At 35.6% G+C, this 22,967-nt stretch overlaps 1 protein-coding gene across 1 annotated transcript in view; it reads left to right on the top strand.

Annotated features, from left to right (window-relative positions):
- The window catches only part of LOC150108097 (heparan sulfate glucosamine 3-O-sulfotransferase 6-like), a 75,340-nt gene extending 53,180 nt beyond the window's left edge, over positions 1 to 22,160 (top strand). The window contains exon 2 of the mRNA XM_090415580.1: positions 21,008 to 22,160. Coding sequence (XP_090271706.1) covers positions 21,008 to 21,626 — 619 coding nt within the window. The 3' untranslated portion in view covers positions 21,627 to 22,160. The remainder of the gene's footprint in view (positions 1 to 21,007) is intronic.
- Positions 22,161 to 22,967: the final 807 nt, after the last annotated feature.

The raw sequence follows: 22,967 nt of genomic DNA, 5'->3' as shown, positions 1-22,967 counted from the left end.
ACAATGAAATTCGACAATAAATAAATTAAATTACGATTAATTATTTGGTAACACAATCTACTATAGCCCAACTTACAAACACATTTCCAGTAAATTTAAATATATTTACACTAAAACGAATGATAGATTTGGAAAGCCAAAATATTCCATAAAAATCCTTAACCATCATTCGATATGTCAAGCAATATAAATATAATTTAAATTTGGCATCATTAAAAGAAAAATTTTTAAGTAGAGGAGTAACCATACGGCATCTGTGGATGTCCAATGAACAATGACATGAGAATTTCTTTGGGTAAGCTTCGTATAACGCGGTACTTATACAACGCGCTCTACAAATTGTAGTGACCCTTGTTGAACACGGTACTTATACAACGCGGTTTCGATATAAGACGGTCTATAAACTGTAGTAACCTTTATCTTTTCATATATTAACGCGCGACTTAAAAATCAAATTTTATCTTCGTTAATTTTGCGTCTGCCCGTATCGCGCATGTAGTTATAAGTAGCGAATTTATATTAGGGGAAATACCCTTTAGCACGCATGTACGTCAATTGTTTACCCTATAAAGTATTTATTGTTGAAAATTGTCTTCGTTTTCTGCCAGAAAAGCGCATTAAAAATCATAAGTGTGTTAACCTCAAGTTGAACACTTTATTTTTTGGTGAGTGACATGTAATGCTTTTTATTATGTAAAAAAAAATATTTTTATAGTAATAGCCACTTAGAGCGCTTTTGCGTTATACGCGTTTGTTAATAGGGATAAATAAACCCACCCACTGTAAACTGCCAAGGTAACAATTGAACAAGACTGAAGATATATTCGGTTTCGATCAGCACATGAGACTCAACCATCGCGAACTTCTTCATAAGTGCTCCAGTCTTTTGAATAGTGAATTAATTTATGGAGAAACAGATTTAAATGAGGAGGAACTGGTACAATTAATAGATGACGTCGAATCAAATGGTGGGGAAAGTTCTTCCGAAGATTCTGATTGTGATAAATCCGTTAAAGAATTCAGTTTAAAGAAATTAGCAGAAGGATTGGACTTGGCAAGAAAGTTATTTTATGGATAATGATCTCTCAATGGAGCGCTCCGGAAAATTCACGAGACAATTGGATATTTGTTTAACTCCGTATTATGAACTTAATAAAAAACTGCAGCGTAGTGGTAAGCAAGGTTTTAGTACTGACTTCTTGATAACTAAACCAGCCGAAGTATGCAATGAGAATTATACAAATGATGTCCAAGAGATTTCAAGTGATGACGACGTCCGGCCACTCGTAAATAAAGAACATCTACGAAATGTTGGTTTTGAAGACAGTCATGACGATTAAAATATGCACTTTATTTTATTTTGTCTAAAACATTTATGTATTATGTGCAATGAAGTTTACGTACAATTTATAATTTTTTATAAGTTTATACTATGCATTTGTTTCATAGTTTATGTTTTCTTAACTTACATGAATTACCCGAATTAAATAAAAATATTTTTTTGTTGGATATGTCTTTGTTTATATAATCTTAAAAAAAAAAAAAAAATTTCGGAACCTAACCCTACTTTTTCTATGTGATCTGAGTCTCGCATAACGCGATTTATATCACGCGGCATTTTTGTGGAATCTAGCATCCGCGTTATACGAGGATTACCTGTATTTTTGATTACTATAACTTTCATTGCTTCCGATAGATGGCATCGAACACTGCTAGTTTTTCTTTTCTCAAAATGGTAAATTTTGAGCTTTAAATTTCTGTCTTTTGGTCGCACGTTAGTTTAAAAAATCTTGAAAAGGTATTTGAAAAATTTATTGAATCGCAGTATTAATATGAATAAGCAAATACAGTCAAAGCAATATGTATTTTTATTTATATATTTATGCAGAAAATATAAAATTATATATTATATTAAATAATATGTATTAAATGATATATATTATAGTAGGCTTAAGATGAGAGTTTACATTTTCTTTCGCATATTTCATGAATCTTGTTTTATCTGTTATGTCTACTTTAGGGAATTTTCGTGACAGATTACTCACAAATTAGGTTTTAGAAGGCGTTCAATTACCTTCCGCTTTGACTTTCCCCTACAACCCTTGGAGTCAATTACATACAAAGTAAAAAAATAGAAAAAGAAAACACTAAATATCACACCTGTCAGTAAAAGCAAGTTGTATGCCTCTTCAAAACCCCGTTATTCCAGTTAATAATGGCTTCTGTCAGTAGCCCTACTTGTTCGCCTTGTCAACTAAGGGACAAAATTATAGCGCGATTAATACCTGAAAGACGGAAATACATGACATTCACTTAAAAAGTTACTGCGGTGTAGAGTAATAACATTAGCCTTCGTTCTCTCATCATTTCAACTCAAGTGGGCGTGGATTCTTACAAAGTTTCTTCGCAGACAAACAATACATTAGGGCTAACTCATTAAGCCTAAATCTGGGCGTCAACTAGTAAAAGGGCCAACGGCTAATATGAGGTGGGGGTATATATACACCAAAACGATATAAGACTACTTAAATTTATAGCTACAAGACCCACCTTTTACCCAAAGGGCCATGCAGTTTAGTTTAAGGTTGAAAAAAAAAAAAAAAAAAAGCGGTTCATAATTGCCCTTTGGGGAGAAAAATAACGACATGCTAACAAGTTTTCTGGTTGATATTTTGCTTACAGGTATCTAAGTGATTTGATTAACCATCCATCATTACTTGCCTCCTGTCCATAACAAATTGTCTTTCCCTGACCACCAAACACGTGAAACTTGCGATTATAGAGAGAAGGATACGGATATCACAAATATGAAGTATTGTCAACATATGAAGACTTTGGCAATTGATTAAACATGGCTGTCTATCAAAGGTTCATTGTAACAGTACACTGCGGTTATGGTGTAACATTCTTATTGTCCTCTGTGGGAGTGTGTCAGTAGGGTTATTGTGTGAATAGGGATGGGTCTTTCTTTATCTTCCCGCTTCTATTCTTTTGCCTCCTTTTTTTATCGGGTGCCTTCATCATTTTTAAAATATTCTAACCCACTCTCTCTCTCTCTGTACAGTTGAGGGGAAATATCAAACAGGAAGGGAGTGATTTTTCCCTCCCCAAAGATGGGTTTCTGTCACTAGGCTTTGGTATCATGGAAAGAATTGGGGAAGCGATGGAGCGAAAGCAATGCATTTGTGTCATGTGTAGTTCACACCATGCAACCAATATGGAGTGCTGAATTTAGTTAAAAAACTGTAACCATGATACGTCTGTATTGTAGTTGTAAATCTCGTGGGTTTTAAAGGTGGAATCATGTGTTTCATTTGATGAAATAAGAAGATTTTTAGCGTAAATGCTTGTTTTTCTTTTTTTTTAATTATGACAAAATCATCTAAGGTTTTAGGACAATCTTATATGGCTTATAAGGCTTTAGAACAATATTATATGTCCTTTAATTAGATATGTTTTTTTAACCGGATTTTTATGGAGTAAACAGCAACTTTTCAAGAGGAAAATGTTACTTCCGTATTAGAAGGGCTTCCTACCATTCAAATGAAAACTCTTATGAAAGTTTTATGTTTGTGAGGGTGAACTGCGTACTGAATTACTGTCACTTCAGTGTGTACAATACGGAAGGAGATGTTTGAAACATCTCCTTCCGTATTGTACACACTGAAGGAAATGCACTGAACCGTGTCGATGATGAATGATGGAGTTTCCTACTTTAATATTTACCAAAATGTTAGAGCTAAAATAAATTATCGTCTATTCCCTTTTGGGAATGAACAAATGTTAGGTGAGAGGAAGAGGTAAATCTGCAGATGATAATGGTTACGGGTAGTTATCAATGAAGAATAAGAACTGTTTTGTTTAGGGAAGATTTAAATATGATATTAAAATGCAGGATATTATTGATCCAGCCATTTTTATAGAAAGAAACTTAAAACAGTTTATAAAATTTATCCGAGAGCTAATGAGAATATAGCCTTCGGCATCGAAATTACTTTGGTTTGTACTTGAAAGACAGAAGCCTCTGCCCAAGAGTCTGTGTTGCTGGAAAAAAAAAAAAAAACATGAACCATTACGGATTGATCACATATTAGACACAAAACCGTAATCATTCTCCCGCATAAAACAACCATTACACTTCATTTCGTATTCAAGTTTGGAATCGCTAAGAAAGACCATTGATATGCTAGAGAAGATGCAGAGTAGCGTGATGAACTGATAAATCAATAGGTTTTTTGGGTTTTTTTTTTTTATCAAGAAGATTTCGATTGTATATGTTACAAACTTCGGAGTCAATACCGATTGAACTAAGAGGATCTCCAGTGAAAAAGTAGTTATTCAATCAGGTTAATAAATTTTCGAAAAGTATGATAGCAGCAGATATTTTAACCACAATCAAGAAGGACTTAGCCAAGTCTTTGGAAGACGTATAACTGATATCTTTTTGAGAGTTTTTTGGAACAATATTTTTTATTGCGAATTGTTTTATTTATTACGTGTAACATCTTTATTGAGAATAGTTGTACCATCGTTTCTTCTATAACGCTGTCTGTAATGCGCGAATGATAAATAAGGGAATAAAATCACCAAAACACTAAATTCTGTTAGCTGACACGCAATTTTTCACGAAGTGACTGGTGCTTTGAGCTACCGAGTAACAGCAAGTGACCAAGAAAAACGCCACCCGGCTTATGTGGCGACGACCCACGAAAGAATACACATCTCAACTGCTCTCTCTCTCTCTCTCACTCCAGTATACCCACGTGCGTTGCTCTACAAGCGTGGATCGCGCTATTCTCCCGAGTTAGTGTACGTTCATTGATAAAAGTATTTAATACAGCATCCCAAAAATGAGTAGGCGTCCTAGATATTAAGCATAAGCCTAAGTATGAGGATAAGCTGGAAGTAATAAAACATTTGAAAGAAATCAAAACTCAGGGGATATCGCGAGATTAACAAGCCTAATACAGTGCATGAGTGCTGCAAAATTGATTCGAACCAAGCTTAACAAAATATGGTATTTACTCTGTCACTGTATTTCTTTATTTATTAGGAAATAAAGATGCCTAAAACCTTAGTAGCATTTTATTTTTTAATGTGCTGTATTATTTATAAGACTGTACGGGTTTTGGGTGTTCTGTCCCTAATCATATTTTTCTCACAAAGTCTGTTATTTTAATTGCGCGAAATTCTTTAACAATGATATCTAGGAACACGTGCCACGACAGGGAATATGACGACAGTATGACCTCATCAAGGTGTTTTGTTTTTGAGGATTCTGTTTGTGTTCTGACATGGATGCTTACAGACCTCATGGGTAGAACGAATAGTGTACCTGCTCTCCAGCCAATAGAATGGGATTCAACTACCACTATGGGCATGAATAGTTTTGAATATCTTTAGGTAGTAGATGAATTTCATCGCCCGATGTCAGATCATACCATTGTTAAGTTTTAAAAGAGGTATATCGTGAGTAGACATATCGATACAAAATCAATAACGGAAAAAACTCACGTACAAAGATTATTTAATAGTATAATTTTCGCCTGTGCATCACAGGCATCTTCAGTACATTAAGCTCAAATTGAACAATAACTGACAATTTTAAAAACTAGCTTCTTCTAGCCCAATAGACAAGCTTCCACATCTTAATCATCCAAGTGTCTACCAGATTCCGTGCTCTTGTGGATTATCTTATTTCGGACAAACGGGAAGATCTGCCTCTATTCGGCTAGAAGAACACCAATCTTATATTGAATACTTTAAACCAGAAAAGTCTGGACTTGCAGAACATGCCATCTTCACTAGACACAGAGTTCATTGGAGAAAGACAAAAGTTCTTCACAAAAGTCGATTCCTCATGGAACGCCTTTATAAAGAAACATGTGAAACTCTACTTCATTCTCCTAACTTAAACAGATCAGACGGCTTACGTCTATCCCCTTTGTGGGAGATAATACTTTACAAATCAGCTAATCTTTCCTAACTTTTTATTGTATTAATTTTTTTTATTATTATTTTTTTTTTAGGAAATTTATTGACCTTTTCAGTTATCTTACACCAGCTACTTAGGTAGCGCTTTTTTAAAATTGTCAGTTATTGTTCAATTTGAGCTTAATGTACTGAAGATGCCTGTGATACACAGTCGAAAATTATACTATTAAATAATCTTTGTACGTAAGTTTTTTCTGTTATTAATTTTGTATCGATATCATTGTTTAAATGAGTACTGAAATGGCTTAAAAAAAGTTCCAAATCTTCCCTTACCGACTCACAATACTAATGTCCCATAAATTCACAACCTATCAGTGGGAGTCGAATAAAAATAAAATATTTGCATTTGTTTCCTTGTCTCGGACTAAATACTAATATTAATTAATATAATATTAATAATGTCTTAGGCTAAATACTAATATACTAATACATTAAATGTAATCGCATAAAACACATAAAAATATATATAAATACGATCAAGAAGTATGGACATTGAAGCTGTGAAAATCAATGTAATTACGGAATAGAATGTCCTACTCCAAAGGACTATTAGTCCTTTGAAGTAGGATCATTCTGTGTGTGTGTGTGTGTGTGTGTGTGTGTGTGTGTGTGCACTCTGTCCGGGGTTCCTACCACTGCATGAACAGTTTAATAAGTGACATCAAATGCAGTTTATTTAAATTTTGATTACACTCTCAGAAAGCGTAGTAGATTTTTTAGTCGGTTTTTTTTTTCTTGGTTAAAAAAAAAAAAAAAAACAGACCGTAGAACACATGTAACGATGACATAACTCACTTGTATTATGGCTGGAAGCAATATATTCAGCATAATCTCGTTTATGTAAGCAATAACCTGCCCAGATATATCATGCATGTGCCGTGACACCGAGCAATGTGAAAAAAAAAAAAAAAAAAAACTCTCAAATGATTTCTTAAATCTTGTTAAGAAGACTTAGTGACACATTTAAGTATTCTTGCGATCGCGTTTCCCAATTTGAAACTGAACTGTTTAATTGTAGTGCTCAGAATCTCGTGGACTTTCTTAAAGAACAGTTAAAGAAATAGCCAATTACTTCACGCTTTTGTGGAGTAGCAAATCGTCCCTCCTAATGCGTGTTTGGCTGGCTCCATGAGGAAATTTTTGCCGTTATCTGTTGACGGAAAGGCGGAGATAACCTGGCCGACAGGCTAATGGAATAAGTCGATGCATGCTTGCCTGCAAGATAAGCAGAACAAATCTTATCAGCGCGCTTCGATGGCTGTACTCAGGTCACGTGGGTCAGGCGTTCTTTAAAACGGCAAACTTGGAAGAAGAGAAGGGGGGGGGGAGAGATGAAGAAATTAACGACTTAGAGGCCGGTGTTTGGAAGCAATGTCGAGCGAAGAATAATCACCCAAACATCCCTGGTGTGTACGGTCGTGGACGAAATATCGCAGATCCCGTGAGCAAAGCATCTCGCCAAATGGTCCATATATTTAGAGAAAATTTACAACAGGTTAAGAAAAAAAAAATCACTAAATCTATTTTCTTAATCTGATTAGCTCAGTTCTTATTTCAAAATTCTTAATTCGGATTAAGATGGCCGAAAGTTCCCGTTCATTCCTGTATCGGTTTATTCAAACTTCGTTACAATATAGGCTTCATTTTAACATGGTCAAGATATTAAATTGTAGGATATTATGGATCCATTCATATTTTATAGCCAAAGGTGGGTCTACAATATCCTTCAATATATAGCATCGCATAATTTTTGTATTATAAATGTATAGAAAACAAATTTGAGTTCGCTGCTCAAACAAGAGAGGGCACTGTGATTTTATCTTCTGAGTGGATTTCGTTTTTTTTTTGTATACGGAGATTTATTTACTAAAATGTAATTTCCAAAATATGTTTTCGTCTAGCTTATATAATTTAATCAACTCATTTGCGGAGGAAAGTTTTATGTGTGCATTTTTATATTATTAGAATGTATTTGTTGGATATGTTCTGCTGAAACATAAGCAAACAAAGCTTTTAATAAGCTTGAATATTAATTGGGTAAAAAAAAAAGCGCTTAAAAATAGAGTACAACTTTGTTTATTCCACATCATTTTATTTTTGTACAGTTGTAGAGTAACAAGTCGAGAGTATTTGGGGGGAAGTAGGGAAAGAAAAAGAAAAAGCCTTGAATATTATTTCCATTATTATTTTAGATTTTTGTTTTTAGTCTCTTTGTCTTATAAATATAAATATTGCCAAATCCTTCTACTGTTTCTATAGATTAACATTTTGTTCGAAAGAGTACGTCGACAAAGAATAGTCCTTATAAGGACTGGCTTAAAGGGGCGAAGCAAGAATGCTTTTTATCTTCCCCGTTATCTGTAGAGGACAGTGTAAGGATAAGGTGTTATTGAGCTGTATAAAGCTCTGATCATGGCAGGAGGGTAACAGCATAGCCGAGCTTCAGTTAGAACTTCATTAGCTACAGCATTGCCATCCATTACCCTCCCTGGGTACCCATTTTAGTCGCCTCGTACAACATGCATGAGCTACATTGGGACTATTCTTATCCCGGCCACCACACGGGTAGATAAAGAATAGTCCCTATCCTTATAAGAACTGGCTTAAAGGGGAGAAGCAAGAATGCTTTTCATCTTCCCCGTTATCTCTGTAGAGGACAGTGTAGTGATAAGGTATTATTATTGAGCTATTAAAGCTCTGATCATGGCAGCAGGGTGACAGCAATAGCCGAGCCTCAGTTAGAACTTCATTGGCTACAGCATTGGCATCCATTACCCTCCAAGGGTAATGGATGGACGTAGAGGACAGTGTAGGGATAAGGTGTTATTGAGCTATTAAAGATCTGATCATGGCAAGAGGGTGACAGCAATAGCCGAGCCTCAGTTAGAACTTCATTGGCTACAGCATTGCCATCCAATACCCTCCAAGGGTATTGAACGAATCAATCACCGCATCGCACGGTCGATTGATCCCAAAGAATACAGCTGTTAAAACTTTTTAATATAATTATTTTATTAGATTTTTTATGGTGTGGCATATTTGTAATAATGAAATCAAAAATCTTTAGAAAAATGCAAAGTTTTCTTTTATATTTTGTAGAATTTATTTTAATTCTCATCGTTTTAGTATTAAATTTAAATATAAAACTCATAACCGCACAGTCTGATATTACAAACGAAAATGTCAATATTAAAACAAAACGTTTCTCTTATATATACGAGATCCCTCCAAATCAAGAATTTCAAACAATTATTCACGTGATCACAAGCTGCTTAGTTTCCTAACATCCTTCCATAAGCAGTTTCTTGTAGCGTTGTCACACTAATGTAGAGATATGAAAATTATGTCCAACTTGAAATACAGGGCCACCATAAAATATCTTTCCCTCTTAGGAGGCATCTGTAGCCAAAACCAATAAACGGAATGAGACCAAATTTTATTTTGAGACTTTTGAAACCAAGGGGAGATGATTTCCGCGAAAAAAAAAAAAATTAGTACCAAAAGTCGCCGATATGGGAAATTTTGGCGCTTGCGGTAAACGCAGGTAAAAAGATTATGCAAATTTTACTGTGCGTACGTGACAGCAGCGCCACCAATTCCACTTAAAAAAGGGATTGGGAATGTTCAGGCAGTTATTCGAATGACTGACGAATTGTGCTCAATATGCGTCCTACCTTGCCGCAGCAAGCTTTACTTGTTAAGTTGTTTTACCTTAAACAGTGCAATGCCGTAGCGGCCCTTCGAGAATTTAAAATGCTTCATAACCTGCGTTCAGGTCCTATGTCAGCTGTAGCACTGAGAGCTATGATTAAGAAGTTTGAAGAAACTGGTTCACTAGGAGTTGGACCAGAGGACGGAAAGCAGTGCAAGAAGAGACAGTAACAGACGTTGCTACACAAGAAAGGTCAGCACATTGAAAATCGTGTATATGGTCCAGGGGACCCTGATTCTGATGAATAAAGCATTATTTCCTGTGAGTTCAATCCCTACATTAATTTCTGTGTCTCTCGCAAGTTGTTGTTTAGTTTAATTAGGTATTATTATTATTCTTATTATCATTAATAACGCGCCACAAATCCAGCTGGAATGAGTGACACGGCTGTCGCTTACACCGTCGAAATGTTATTATTCCATTTTATCTGCCTTTAATGTAATTATTCGCTTCTTTTCGGCTCCTCCAGCGCCAAAATTTCCCCTATCGGCGACTTTTGGTACTAAATCTTTTTTTTGCGGAAATCATCTCCCCATGCCTTCAAAAGTCTCAGTATAAGATTTGGTCTCATTCCGTTTATTGATTTTAGCTACAGACCTCCAATGAGGGAAAATTACTTTATGGCCGCCCTGTATTACTCCAACTGTTTTTTAAAGTGGTTGAAGAGTTTCAAAGAATGCTGGGAAAAATTTTGAGCACGATATTAGGAAAGGAAGGCTTCCAAATCCATGCTGACGCGAAATAAATTGAGTTCGAATTTTATTATTATTATTATTATTATTCAGTTAAAATTGAACTTCTGAAAAGAAACCTGAAATGAAATGAACAAGAACCTAAGTCCATTACACAATCGTTCTACCGATCACCTATAGAGGGCGTTACAGTTAGAAAGCTTTCAGAAATGTCAGTAATATCAGTTTGTTTTAAGTTTACGTGATCTGAATATTAGTTGACATTGAACTAAAAATAAGTGGCCTAGTAAGAGCACAGAAGTCAACGTTACAATAGATTTCAATTACAAACTGTGGACACCTAGCTCTAAAATCTGATTTGGTTAATGGCCACTTTATTTTCTTTATCATTCGGAAGCTAGCGCCATCCTTTTTTTTTTAACGCCTTTTCTCTCTCTCTCTGTCTCTCTCACTTTCTTTCAGTCCCTTTTAGACAGACGATGAAGTTGAGATAAGGATTGATATGTTTATCTAAGGGTGTCTTAAGTAAAAACTGCATCACGCCAAACATATTTGCCAGACTGTAATCTGACAGAAATAATGGTAGCGACCGTACAACACCAAACTTTATCATTTTGCATTCCCTCGCAAATGCTACAGGTTCCTCCTCTATGGTCTTGCAACGTGGTGTGAGTACACACGCCAATAGAAAAAGGAGACAAGTTTTTTTGTTCGTCAGGTGTTTGAGACAGGATGGGGGCACCTTCACAGTTACACGTTCAATATTGAACTAAGGGAGCGTCCGTGTGAATACACACTCTGTTTGCTGTTGCAACTAAACAGGGATAATAAAAAAGGGTGATCCACCCCCATAAAACACGTCAATTAGGGTTTTTTTTTTTTTTATACAGACCTTGATTGAGAGACAAGAAAAAAGAAAATAATATATGCGAGTAAGGTATGCGACACAAGTTGCTGGCATACAAAGAGATGAACATGAACAGAAAGAAAGAAATATCAGAAAATTCTTTTATTGATTACAGATCAATGGCTTTTAAGTGCAGCATGCATTTCCCTTGTGATATAAAATAAAAATATAAATGAAATACATAACAATTGCAGTGCTATTATGTATTAATTTTTTTTTTGCTAGTTAATATTTTCTCCACTTTTGTTTTTGTATCTTAAAACCATAAACCCGAATGATAATCCCCAGTTTTAGATTTGATATACTTTGTAAAACTTCTAATACAAAAATAAATATATAAATAAATTTAGATAACATTATAAAACTCCTGAAAGTCTTACCATATTCATCATTGGGAGTTTGTACGTCATCACTGTAATATATTACATATTAATTACGGATATCCAACAAGTGTCCTAAAATTCTTCTTGTAAAACGTTCAAAGCAGTTGAACGTAAAAAAAAAAAATTAATAAAACACTACTTACCAAAGTATAGGACATTAGTAGGAAAGGTAATCGATTGTTTGGGTTGGTTCAAGTTTGGCACCGATCAGTTCCATCCAATCTTCCATTTTACCACATGCACCAGACTACTAGATTATTCTTACTTTGTTCTTCAAGTGCTAAAATACTTTTGTAAATTTTATAATGTTACCAATGCTAATAACACAATAATTTATGTTAGAAGTATATAAAATTTATCTACAAATTTTTAGATAAATTTATATATAAAATTTATTTATCTAAAAATAAATAATTTAATAAATAATAAATAATAATTTAATAAAAGAAATTTGTAAATTATAAATTTAATTATAAGTATAATAAGTAAGATAATGTTAGGTTTCATAACAATGGTTTGATGGAAGCTGATAAACTCTGATGGAGTGAAACAACAACCAACAACTTTTGGCTTTGATAGCCGTTGTTCTTTTATTGGCCATATGATTTCGATCGTGAATATTCATATATAAACTGTTTCTTGTTATTATACTTATACATTTATACCAACAGAAAGCAGTCTAGAAGTAGACATTCTACCTTATACATGTCGCCATTGTTTTTCCAACAAACGACGTAGCGAAAGGAAAAACAAGTTTCTACAATCTTTCGTTACTACGAAGTGAGGAAGTCGGTTACTTAATCTTGTTAATAAAGGGAGGATCTCTTTGACATCTTCCCTTGTATGGCTACTCTCCCTTCTCCTTCTCATTCCCCCTAACTACACTCGCTATCCATCTGTCACTAATCACCTAACTTATTTACCGGCATCAGCTTCAGTTAACTGAGGTATTTTTTTTATCTTTCTTTATGGGTTTATTGGGGACCAGGGTTCGTTTGAGGATAGGTTCCTCCCACCTTCTCACATAGGATAAGATTAGAAGCGATTAGTCGATGCAAGTGACACCTTAGTGATTACACAAGCTGCGGGTCGCCAGTTTAGCAAACTTAAACTCCGATTGAACAGTTGATATCACACTCCATTACCTCAGGTCGCAATTTAGTTCCTCTTCTTTATGGAAGTGGGTGGGGTAGGAGGTAGAAAAAATACTTGCAAACCGACTTCCCTTTGTCAAGTTCTGATTACAAGATGGCGAGGTATTTGGCAGAGAAAAGAATTTCAACCCTCAAGCAAAATAGGAGAGGAAAAAAATATGATAATGAGGGATAGTGATCTGTCTCCGGCTTATACTAAACCACCACTAAGGACAAACTATATTTTAATCGATATATGAAAGCATTTTCATGATTACGGCCAAATTTGGATATAAATTTACTGTCAGTATTCTAAACTATATTACACAAAAAAATGTGTTAGAAATTTCCTACAGATTAAATTGTAATATATTTTCAGCAAAAGTTACAAATTTCCTAAGGATGTAGTTAAGGAATTAATGTACAGTGCTTAAAGAAAATTATGGAAAACTATGTTGAGAGACATTTCAGTATGGAATATGTCCGCCAAGAACTGCAATGCAGCTCTCACAACGCAGCCATGCTTAGCACTTATTCAGGAATTCTTGAGCCAAACTGGCCCACTCCTCCTTCAGAACAAGTAAGGCCTTGTTTATTTTCTGGAGGGCAATTTCGAGTAGCAATGCATCTCCCCATTGCACCCAAATGTCTTCTGTAGGATTGAGATCTGAGGAGCGTGCTGGCCACTCGATTCGATTCATATCCTCGGTCTCCAGAAGTATCTCCACCGCTCGTGTACGATGTAGTGTGGCATTATCATCTACAAAATGAATTCTTCGCCTACAGTACCACGCAACAAACAAACATGACGTTGAAGAACTTCGTTACAATATCATTCACAAATCCTAGTCCCTTTTTTCCAGCACTTTTTGCTAGGTGCGTCCATTAGATATAATGCCTCCCAACACCGTCCTTCCAAGAACATTCTCGCGATGGTAAGCAGTGCCACTTTCAAGCCAGGTCAAGTGTCGTCTAGAATGTGAGGAAAGAATGAGAATAAAACGACTCTCATCTGTAAGGAGCCCTCTGGTGTCTTGTCCATTTTTTATGGCTATAGCCTACGATGAGCTGTGGATAAAGGGACGCAGACTACAGGCCTTCGGGAGTATAGGCCTACTTGTCGCAGACGTCTTGCCACAGTCTGTCGAGATATCCGCGTACGTGTGCTTGAATGCATCCTACTTACAAGCTGACCTGCTGTGGTGCGTCGATTGCGTTTAGCTCTTATAACCAAATATCTGTCATCACGCTCCATGGTAGAGCAAGGGTAACTTCGTATCAAACGTCTGGAACAGATTCCATTGGTCTGAAACGCTGCCCAGAGCCTGAAAAAAACGATATGTGACCAAACTCTCTTTCAATATCAGTAATTCTGTGGCCTTCTTCACGTTTTCCAATAATTCTTCCTCGCGTGAAATCATGTAGGTGAAGGAATAAAGTTACAAAGTTGTATCGTATTTTGAAGTTGTATTTGGAAAGAAAAGTTGAGAAAGATTGTTGAAGGTGGGGAGGGGGAGTACATGGAATAAAACAAGAGAAAAATAAGTTGTCTTGGTAGATTTGATACCTGTAGAAAAATGTGTAATGCAAGAATGGGAGGAACGTTCTATGAAAAATGACTGAAGTGAATTTGTGAGAGTTATTTAACTATATTATTCCTTTTAGATAGAACCAAAAAAAGTAGCAATATTTTAGGTGTCACCTTAAATATGAGAATATTACTATATGTCTGGAATTGATACGATGATAATAATTGTACAGATAGAAAGTGCTGTCTTGAGTAAAAGGATACCAAATTATGTAGTTTTGGATGTGATGTGTTTTACCGTAAAAAGCTGCAAGTAAAAGTCACTCAATGAAGCGAAATAGGATGATTACCCACTACCGAGTATTGACAAAGATGATGGGAGGCGAAATGAGATTTTTCTTTCGAGGAAGAAGAAGGCAGGACTGTGTTTTGGTATCGCTGAAGTTGACAAAATTATCCTCCCCACTGGAGAATGTTAAGAGTTTAAGGTACCAATTATGGAAGATCCTGAACATTGAAAAATTTCAGTGCTTCAAGATTTATTAAATGAAAAGGAGAGAGATGTATTTTATCAGGGAAAAAAAACTATGAATAAATTTTAGGTCAGTGAGAGAAGATCTTGTATGCATAGGAGAAAGAGCACACGTCAAAGAACGGTGCGCTGTGATACTCTGGAGTTCGTGTAAAAATCTTAAGAAAAGAAATACAACATAAATTGTATTTCCACTCTTCAGAAAACATGCCTCTGTGCTACATGCGATCAAATGCCCCGGGAATGTCAAGAGTAATCATTTGCGATTTTTTGCGAACTTTCTTATGGTTTGGTTTATATTCAAAGGTGGATAATTTTTGTAAGAAATCCGCTTTAGATCAAGAGTAGCGGAATTCATATAGTTATTCAGTAACTAACTAATTCATCTTGTAGTTAATGAATTGCCTGAAACCTTCCATTGAGAGAAGTGAGATGAGGACAATAGGATAATAGTAACAGAACTGACTCTCTCTCTCTCTCTCTCTCTCTCTCTCTCTCTCTCTCTCTCTCTCTCTCTCTCTCTCTCTCTTTCTCTTTCTCTTTCGAATGAGCTGATTATAGACTTGCTTCTAAGATGATAAAGGATGGGTGTTATTTTGAGTACAAAATTTTAACAATAGTTAAGGTTTGAAGTATATGATGTGACCCAAGGTGACCTTTATCTTTGGGTCACATCACGATGATATAATCTGAATAGAAGACAGGTGAACGTATAGAAAGGGACAGAAATCCGTCCAATAGTCTTAACGAGGAGCAAGCAGGCCGGAACTTTTTGTGTCGAGCTAACTGTATTATTCTTCAATTTTTGGGAGTTTTCGATTGGACCTCTTTGGCACATTAACCTTAAAACTGAACTATAGTAGGGAAGAGCATGAAATTCAAATGCTAGTAACTTTGATAAACATTTCGATTCTGCTCAGTAGTAGTAGAGGGAAAAAATTAAGACGATAAAATAATTTTTGTATAACTTCAAAGAAGATGCCTCCCTGACTGAATGTCGGTAAGCATTCAAAGCAGGGATACCTGTTGGTTTCTCAGATCTCAACAGTCAAAGAGAATACCTCTAACCCTAGTTACCAGTTCTGACTAGTGTTAATGACTTAGTGACACAGGATTCTGGTTTCTTTGGCATGTTGGCATCGATAAAAAGCATTTACTAACTAAGGAACGTAATGAACTCTGAATAACTGAAATAGTGGAATATTAACTGATATTTTTGCTACACCCTTATTTGGGAAATACTGACCTCATGGCATCGCCTTTTTCTACAACGAACAGCTTACCATTCCAGGAACGTTGCGTTGTTGTTAACAAGAAATTGTACACCCAACAAGCAATTATTAGCCACAGTGCAGAAACTTCATGTGAAAAATAGCAGATAGGTTTCCTTCCGTGACTCTTACTCAGAAAACGCATTCAAATGTGCATGCAAGCTAGGATTACCTTTCAATGTGGGTCCTTGAAGCATAGAAAACAAATGAGAACAAGCTTGGTTTCCTCACAAAAGAGAGTGCTTCCAGAGAATACTGGGAATACTACTATATATAATTCTTGAAAGACTTCATTGTTGATGCTCAACAAGGGACAAGAAGATGAAAAAGGAGAAGAACACTGGAAAGAGATATGGAGATCATCAGTGTCAAAAGGTAACGTTACAAAAGCGAGTAGAAATATATAGAAGAAGGCCTTTCCAATTCCATAGGAGAGGAATAAGCGCAGTAGAAACAGGATACTGCAGGAGAAGCACCATTCAGCTTCAAATAGAGCTTTGAAGGTGAATTGATGTTCTCTTGTTCTAAATAGTCTAAATGGTAAATCAGACAGTTTGTTCAAAACACTGCATCATCTATCTGACGATTGTGAAGTACAGGCTCTGAAAGAGATGGAGAAGGAACTCCACTAGCTGCTTCAGGCACATATAAAAATCATTTAACCCAAACATTTTCAATGAAAGTGTAATGCATCACCAAACAATTTCCTCAATAGCATATTTTATTCCATGGTAGGTAAAACTCATGAAAAAACTTAATTACGATTTTATCTCATAGAAATGTGATCTCATCAATCAAAATTAACCAGTTAACCACTATTCCCCATGGTTATGATTTTAATCGTGATCAACGACTAAAACATTATTTCATCAATCAATCAAAATTAATGATATGATTTTAATTGTTTGTGATATTTCTTATTAATAAGAAATTACCTAAAAATGTAAAGGTGCCCTTTTAAAAGGAGCAATTTTCATTTAAAAATTTCGGAAAATATTCTTTTTAATTAAAAAAAAAGAACTTATTTACGAATCTGATTTTTACTTTTATCATTACTTAGAGATATGGAAATATACGCAAATGGGCTAGAGCCAAACACTGAATTTTTTCAAACTAATTCAGACTTCCAAAGAAGCAGAGAAGTGGTTCACACCGGCATTGAGCGATGAATATCATTGAAAAAATCAAAATAGAAATATTAAGAACATGATATCTCTTAATCTCATCAATATCATCACTTCACCATGCTTTTAAATCATTCTTGGATCAATGGTCTGGAATTATGGCAGAAGCAACTAAAACTATGAGGCTGGTGTATTTATGCTGACGACTGCGTGTGTTCTTTTAGCAGGTTTGCCTGTTTTACCAGCATTAAAAAAAAAAAACGAGAAAGACAGTCGTGAACATAAATCTATAAACGTTCAATAATTGAATCAATTGTCTGGTCTGGTTGGCAGAGTGAATAGAGAGTCCACTCTCCAATGAGTAGTTACAGGTTCGAATCACATCGCGAGCACGGGTGTTTGTGAAGATCTTTGGATAACAGTCGACTTGGATCGCCTGAGACCATTCTTCTGCTTATTGGGAATGTATCTTTATCGTGTACCATGTTTTGCCTATAACAGCAAACTTTCTTATCCACGATATCGTCGTAACGCACTAAGAAACTAGGACAATGCCTGGAAACGGTAAGTTTAAGGCAAACGTTTATTTCAATAATTTCAACAATAACAACAAAACCCTTTTTGTTTTAATTTACATATTATATTGAATTTAAGGGCGTCAAAATAGTGCTTACCCACGATTGCATGTATCCTAGCAATCCTGGTTCTTGGGTTAAATATCGGCAATAACCCCTATTTCACAATGAAAGACATTAATAAGTACATTTCAGAGGTCGCACTTCGCTTACATTACTATATGTTATCATAAAATGTAATATCAGTGGTCTATCAGGTCATGGCATTGGTAAGAAACCGCATCGCCCAAAATCGACTCAAGGCATATTGTCATGCAAGAAATGTGAGGGCGTCACCTCAACCAAAAATCGTGCAAGAAGAGCCAGGAAGCTTACACCAAAGTACAAAAAGATTCTCGAATAAGGGTGGTATAGAAATTTTGGCAATCTGATGTAGAAACGGTCAACCAGGAACCAAAAACGATTACGGAGATTCTAATTAGTGGCATAGCACTATGTAAAGATATGCACAGTCTCCCGAGAAGAACACACATCAGTCATAGCAATCGATAAGTTCCAGTGGTATAAAACGTCTTAAAGGGTCCGTAACGGATGCATGAGGATCGCAAAATGCCTGATCAGTGCATCCCAAATGGGATGAAGCTGTTTTTACTCCTAATATTCCTGTGCCTAGAAGAATGAAACCCACATGTGTGCAACACTTCTGGTTAATGCAATACTTCATTTCGTTAGTTTCAACAGACCATGTTTCTGTCAACTCAATAATACATCATGCCACTGCAGATGATATTGTAACAAGATTTGCCGAAAAACTTGAGTGACCCTATCTCAACGTATGCGGCCACATAGTGCATCGAAGAAGAACACATAGACAAGTGGTCAGGGTCCAAAATATTTGAACCATTCTCACAAAGTAAAACAGAATGTCTTCAACAGGTGGGAAATTAGATTAAGAGTGCAATAGTAATACATCAGAACCAAGTGCTATAAGAATACATCATAAATAGCGAATATATTCCAAAATATAAGAATACATCAGAAATAACGAATATATTCCAAAATAAAATCCTTATAGTCCTTATAAGGATTGGCTTAAAGGGGCGAAGCAAGAATGCTTTTCATCTTCCCCGTTATCTGTAGCGGACAGTGTAGGGATTAGGTGTTATTGAGCTATGAATTAAAGCTCTCATCATGGCAGGAGGGTAACAGCAACAACCGAGCCTCAGTTAGAACTTCATTGGTTTCCCAAAATAAGATATTTTAATCTTTATTATAAGTATGAAATTATTTGTAAGAAAAAAAGGTGTAGAAATAAATTTTAAGTAATTTTTAAAATTTTGTAATAAAAGAGAATATTTTATAGATATTTAAGTAAAAACAGTTTAATCATGTATTTTTGTATAAGAACTATACTAGACAATCCCATAATATATTTTTATTCTTTATATATTTACTTTACTTTTCATTATTGCAAAAGACTACTAAAAATTCAATACCTTTCTGGCTATGGCCGCCAATTTTTTATTATTTATATTTCACCAAATAAGTATTTTTATTCTATTGCTTTTTCATTGCTTGAATATTATTAACTATAGTTTTAAATTTCCGACTTTAGTCTGCTGAATACAATAATGCCAGTGAGAATTATTATGGTTTCTTTTTTTTTTCCAAAAAGGTTTGTCATCTGTTGTACATGATCATAAATGTACAAATTCATCATTAAGTAAATCGAGTTTATAAAAGTCAAGAAGTCCAACATTAATAAATCTATTTTTTATTTTATTTTATTTCTGAATGATATTGTAAAATCACAATAACTATCTAGAAATTGTCCACTCAGCCAATGATTGAGTGGACAGCTTCTCTAGGAGGCTGTAGTTTCTATCCATGCTACTATAGCATCGATGTTTCGGGAATGAGATTTTAATTCCTCAATGTAAAATCGCAACTTACATATTGGTGACTCGGAGCCACTTGGGAGGTGGGGGTTCAATTATTTTCCAATAATTTCTATGATCAGTTGGATTCTCTGCTCTCAGTATTGAAAGTGAACTACTTTGTTTCACCGAACTCGATTCCCACAACAGACTCCATTGCCAGATGAAAATAATCTGAGGGGATCGGAAGCCCATGCTTTTTCCGATGTTTTCTTCTGATTGTTTTAAGCGCGGCTTTCAAAGTATTTTACCAATGACCGCTAAAAAGATAATGCATTTTTTGTTTTCTCCAGAAATGTAATTGGGCAACATTCTGAATTAAAAAAAAATATATATATATACATAAAAATTATTCAAACCCTTCTGTACCAGCGCGAATGTGCCAAGGCAATCCAGAATTAACAGAAGTATCCTCTTAAATCTGTTTTGATTTTGTTAAACTTTCATTGATATGATTATCCCCCCACCACCCTCCTTGTAGGGTGATGTTTGTTCAAATATTTTGTGGCATCAATGCAGAATGCAAAGTCGCACTCTTAGACTCCTCTCTTCTTTCATATTCCAAAGTCGAAATCGACTTTAAATCTCCACCTATCAATGACTCAACCAATCTTCTCTCTTTTCTCAGATTTAACTTCACCCAAAAGAATCTTAAGAAGTTAATTATGTTCGGATTTGTAGTTACGCTCAAAGTTGAGTGCACTACCGTCTTTGAAGACGTACAACTCGATGCAGTCTTCCTCTCAGATGTCTACTTATGTATAATTTTTCAGTGTATATATATATATGCGTTCCTGCAAAGTGATAGAAATGATGATAAGATATAACTTTGGTTTTATGAAAATAAATAAATTTTAATTTGGAACTTTTTTTTTAAGGAATGTTATTTTAATTCTAAGAGTTTGTATTTTCCTCCTTCTTCATGAAACTGGATATCAAACAAGATAATAATCCCACGCTACCAGCAGGTTACTCATCCGATTATTATCTAATTTTTATTTCAAATGGTGGAATTTACAATTCGGACCGTTTTAGAACTGTTTTCTAAAAAGGGTCGAATTGTTATCTATATATAACAATGAAAATATATTTTTTTTCTTGGGAATTTTAGTTTTAAAAATTATTTTAAACAGAAATTAATGAGCAATCCAATCTCAAACAGGATAACTTTTCTATTCTATTTATTCCGTACTAACACTGAATCTTTTTTCTGTTTTAGGAACCAAATGCCGGCGACGTTAGAAGGCCAGATCACCATGGAGAAGACGCCAAGCTATTTCGTCACACCCGAGGTGCCTGCTAGGGTGTATAACATGTCCCGTAACGTGAAGCTTCTGGTGGTGGTCCGTGACCCTGTAACCCGAGCGATTTCCGACTACACGCAAGCCGTCAGTAAACGCAGAGATACGAAGTTGTTTGAGGAGATGGCATTTTTGAACGCTTCTACGGGACTGGTGGACACTTCTTGGAGTGCAATCCGTATCGGGATCTACGGCCGACACTTACAACGGTGGTTGTACTACTTTCCTCTCAGTCACCTCCATTTCGTCAGCGGGGAGAAATTAATCTCGGACCCAGTGGGGGAGATGGTCAAAGTGCAACGGTTCCTAGGCCTAAAACGGGTCATTGGCAGGAAACATTTTTATTTCAACGAAACCAAAGGATTTCCATGTTTGAAAAAGTCCGAGGGAAACGGAAATCCGCACTGTCTGGGGAAAACCAAAGGACGTGTGCATCCTTACATACACATGTCGACCATTCTTCGACTCAGAGAGTTTTATGGACCTTTTAATCAGAAGTTCTATAGAATGACTCGACAGAACTTTGGATGGCCTTGAATAACTTTACTTTGTTCACTAATTCCACTCAGTTTTTCTACGTTGCTCATGCTCATTTATGTTTTTCGCTCTCACGTTTGAGTTAGACAGAATGAAAGAAAACGACGCATATATATATATATATAGAAAGTATTTTACCTTGGGTAAAATAAATGTTAAAGATACCAAGCTATTTTAAACCTGGTTTTACTCCATTTCCCAAGTAAGCAAACAGACAAACAAGTCCAATTTGCGCCTGCACGTATAGGAAGTCTAGCTGACCCCTCAAAGTAGTGCAAGTCAAGGCAACTCATGCTAAAAGTAGAATAAGCTCTGATCACTATTCTTAATATTTACCCTTAATGCACAGCCCATCTCCTTGAGGAAATGTATGATGCTATGTATTAAAGGCAAGGGGACTTGCACTACTTTGAGGGTCAGCTATACTTCCTATACGTGCAGGCGCAAACTTGATTTGTTTGTCTGTTTGATTACTTGGGAAATGGAGTAAAACCAGGTTTAAAATAGCTTGGTATCTTTAACACACACACACACACACACACACACACACACACACACACACACACACACACACACACACACACACACACACACACACACACACACACACACACATATATATATTGTCAAAATGATGATGATCAGAAGATAATTCTCCTAGTCACTAGATCTAGTGATTGCCAAAGTGTTCATGGTATGTATGTGCTGCCGCACGAACCAAAAAGATTCCAATAACAATTTTTTTATGCGAATACTATCCACGAGCGGTTGTAAACCTTTTGTATCTACTAATATACGAAAGGCTTACAAGATAGTACTCAATGATTAGGTAATCCATAAGTTCTACTCCAGACACCAAAAATGGAATATTTTTTCCAGCCACTTGAGGGCGCTGGTCTCACGCACCACAATGAAATTCATTTACCTCCTAAAGATATTCACAAACATTTATGCTCGCAGTCAGATTCGAACCCTCAGCCTACTGGTAAGAGAGAAGGCTGTCCACTTGGTCATCTAGAAGGCTATTCCTCTGGAAAATCTCCTTAAAGCCAACGTGTTCTGCATGTGCGTCTGAAGAATTTTATTTCATTGCTTCAAAAATGATTAGATTTATTGCCTTTCATGATAAAGTAGTCAAAAGTATCCTTTTATTAAAAAGATCTTTAAATCTAGTCTAGGAAGCAAAGAACTTTTTATAAGTTTTTTTTTTCTTCTTTCTCTTTTTCAAGTGAGGGTGGTTGAGAATCAAATAAAATGGGAGGCTTCCCCCTCCCTGCCACCAACTAATCTCCAAAACAAGCAGAAGAACATATACAGTTAACATATAATACAGTTGCCTTA

The sequence above is a fragment of the Typopeltis vanoorti genome, chromosome 3 (assembly GCF_054136105.1).
Source record: "Typopeltis vanoorti isolate ZY-2024b chromosome 3, IOZ_Tvanoo_1.0, whole genome shotgun sequence".
Lineage (NCBI taxonomy): Eukaryota > Metazoa > Arthropoda > Arachnida > Uropygi > Thelyphonidae > Typopeltis > Typopeltis vanoorti.
This window is presented reverse-complemented; position numbering and strand designations above follow the sequence as displayed.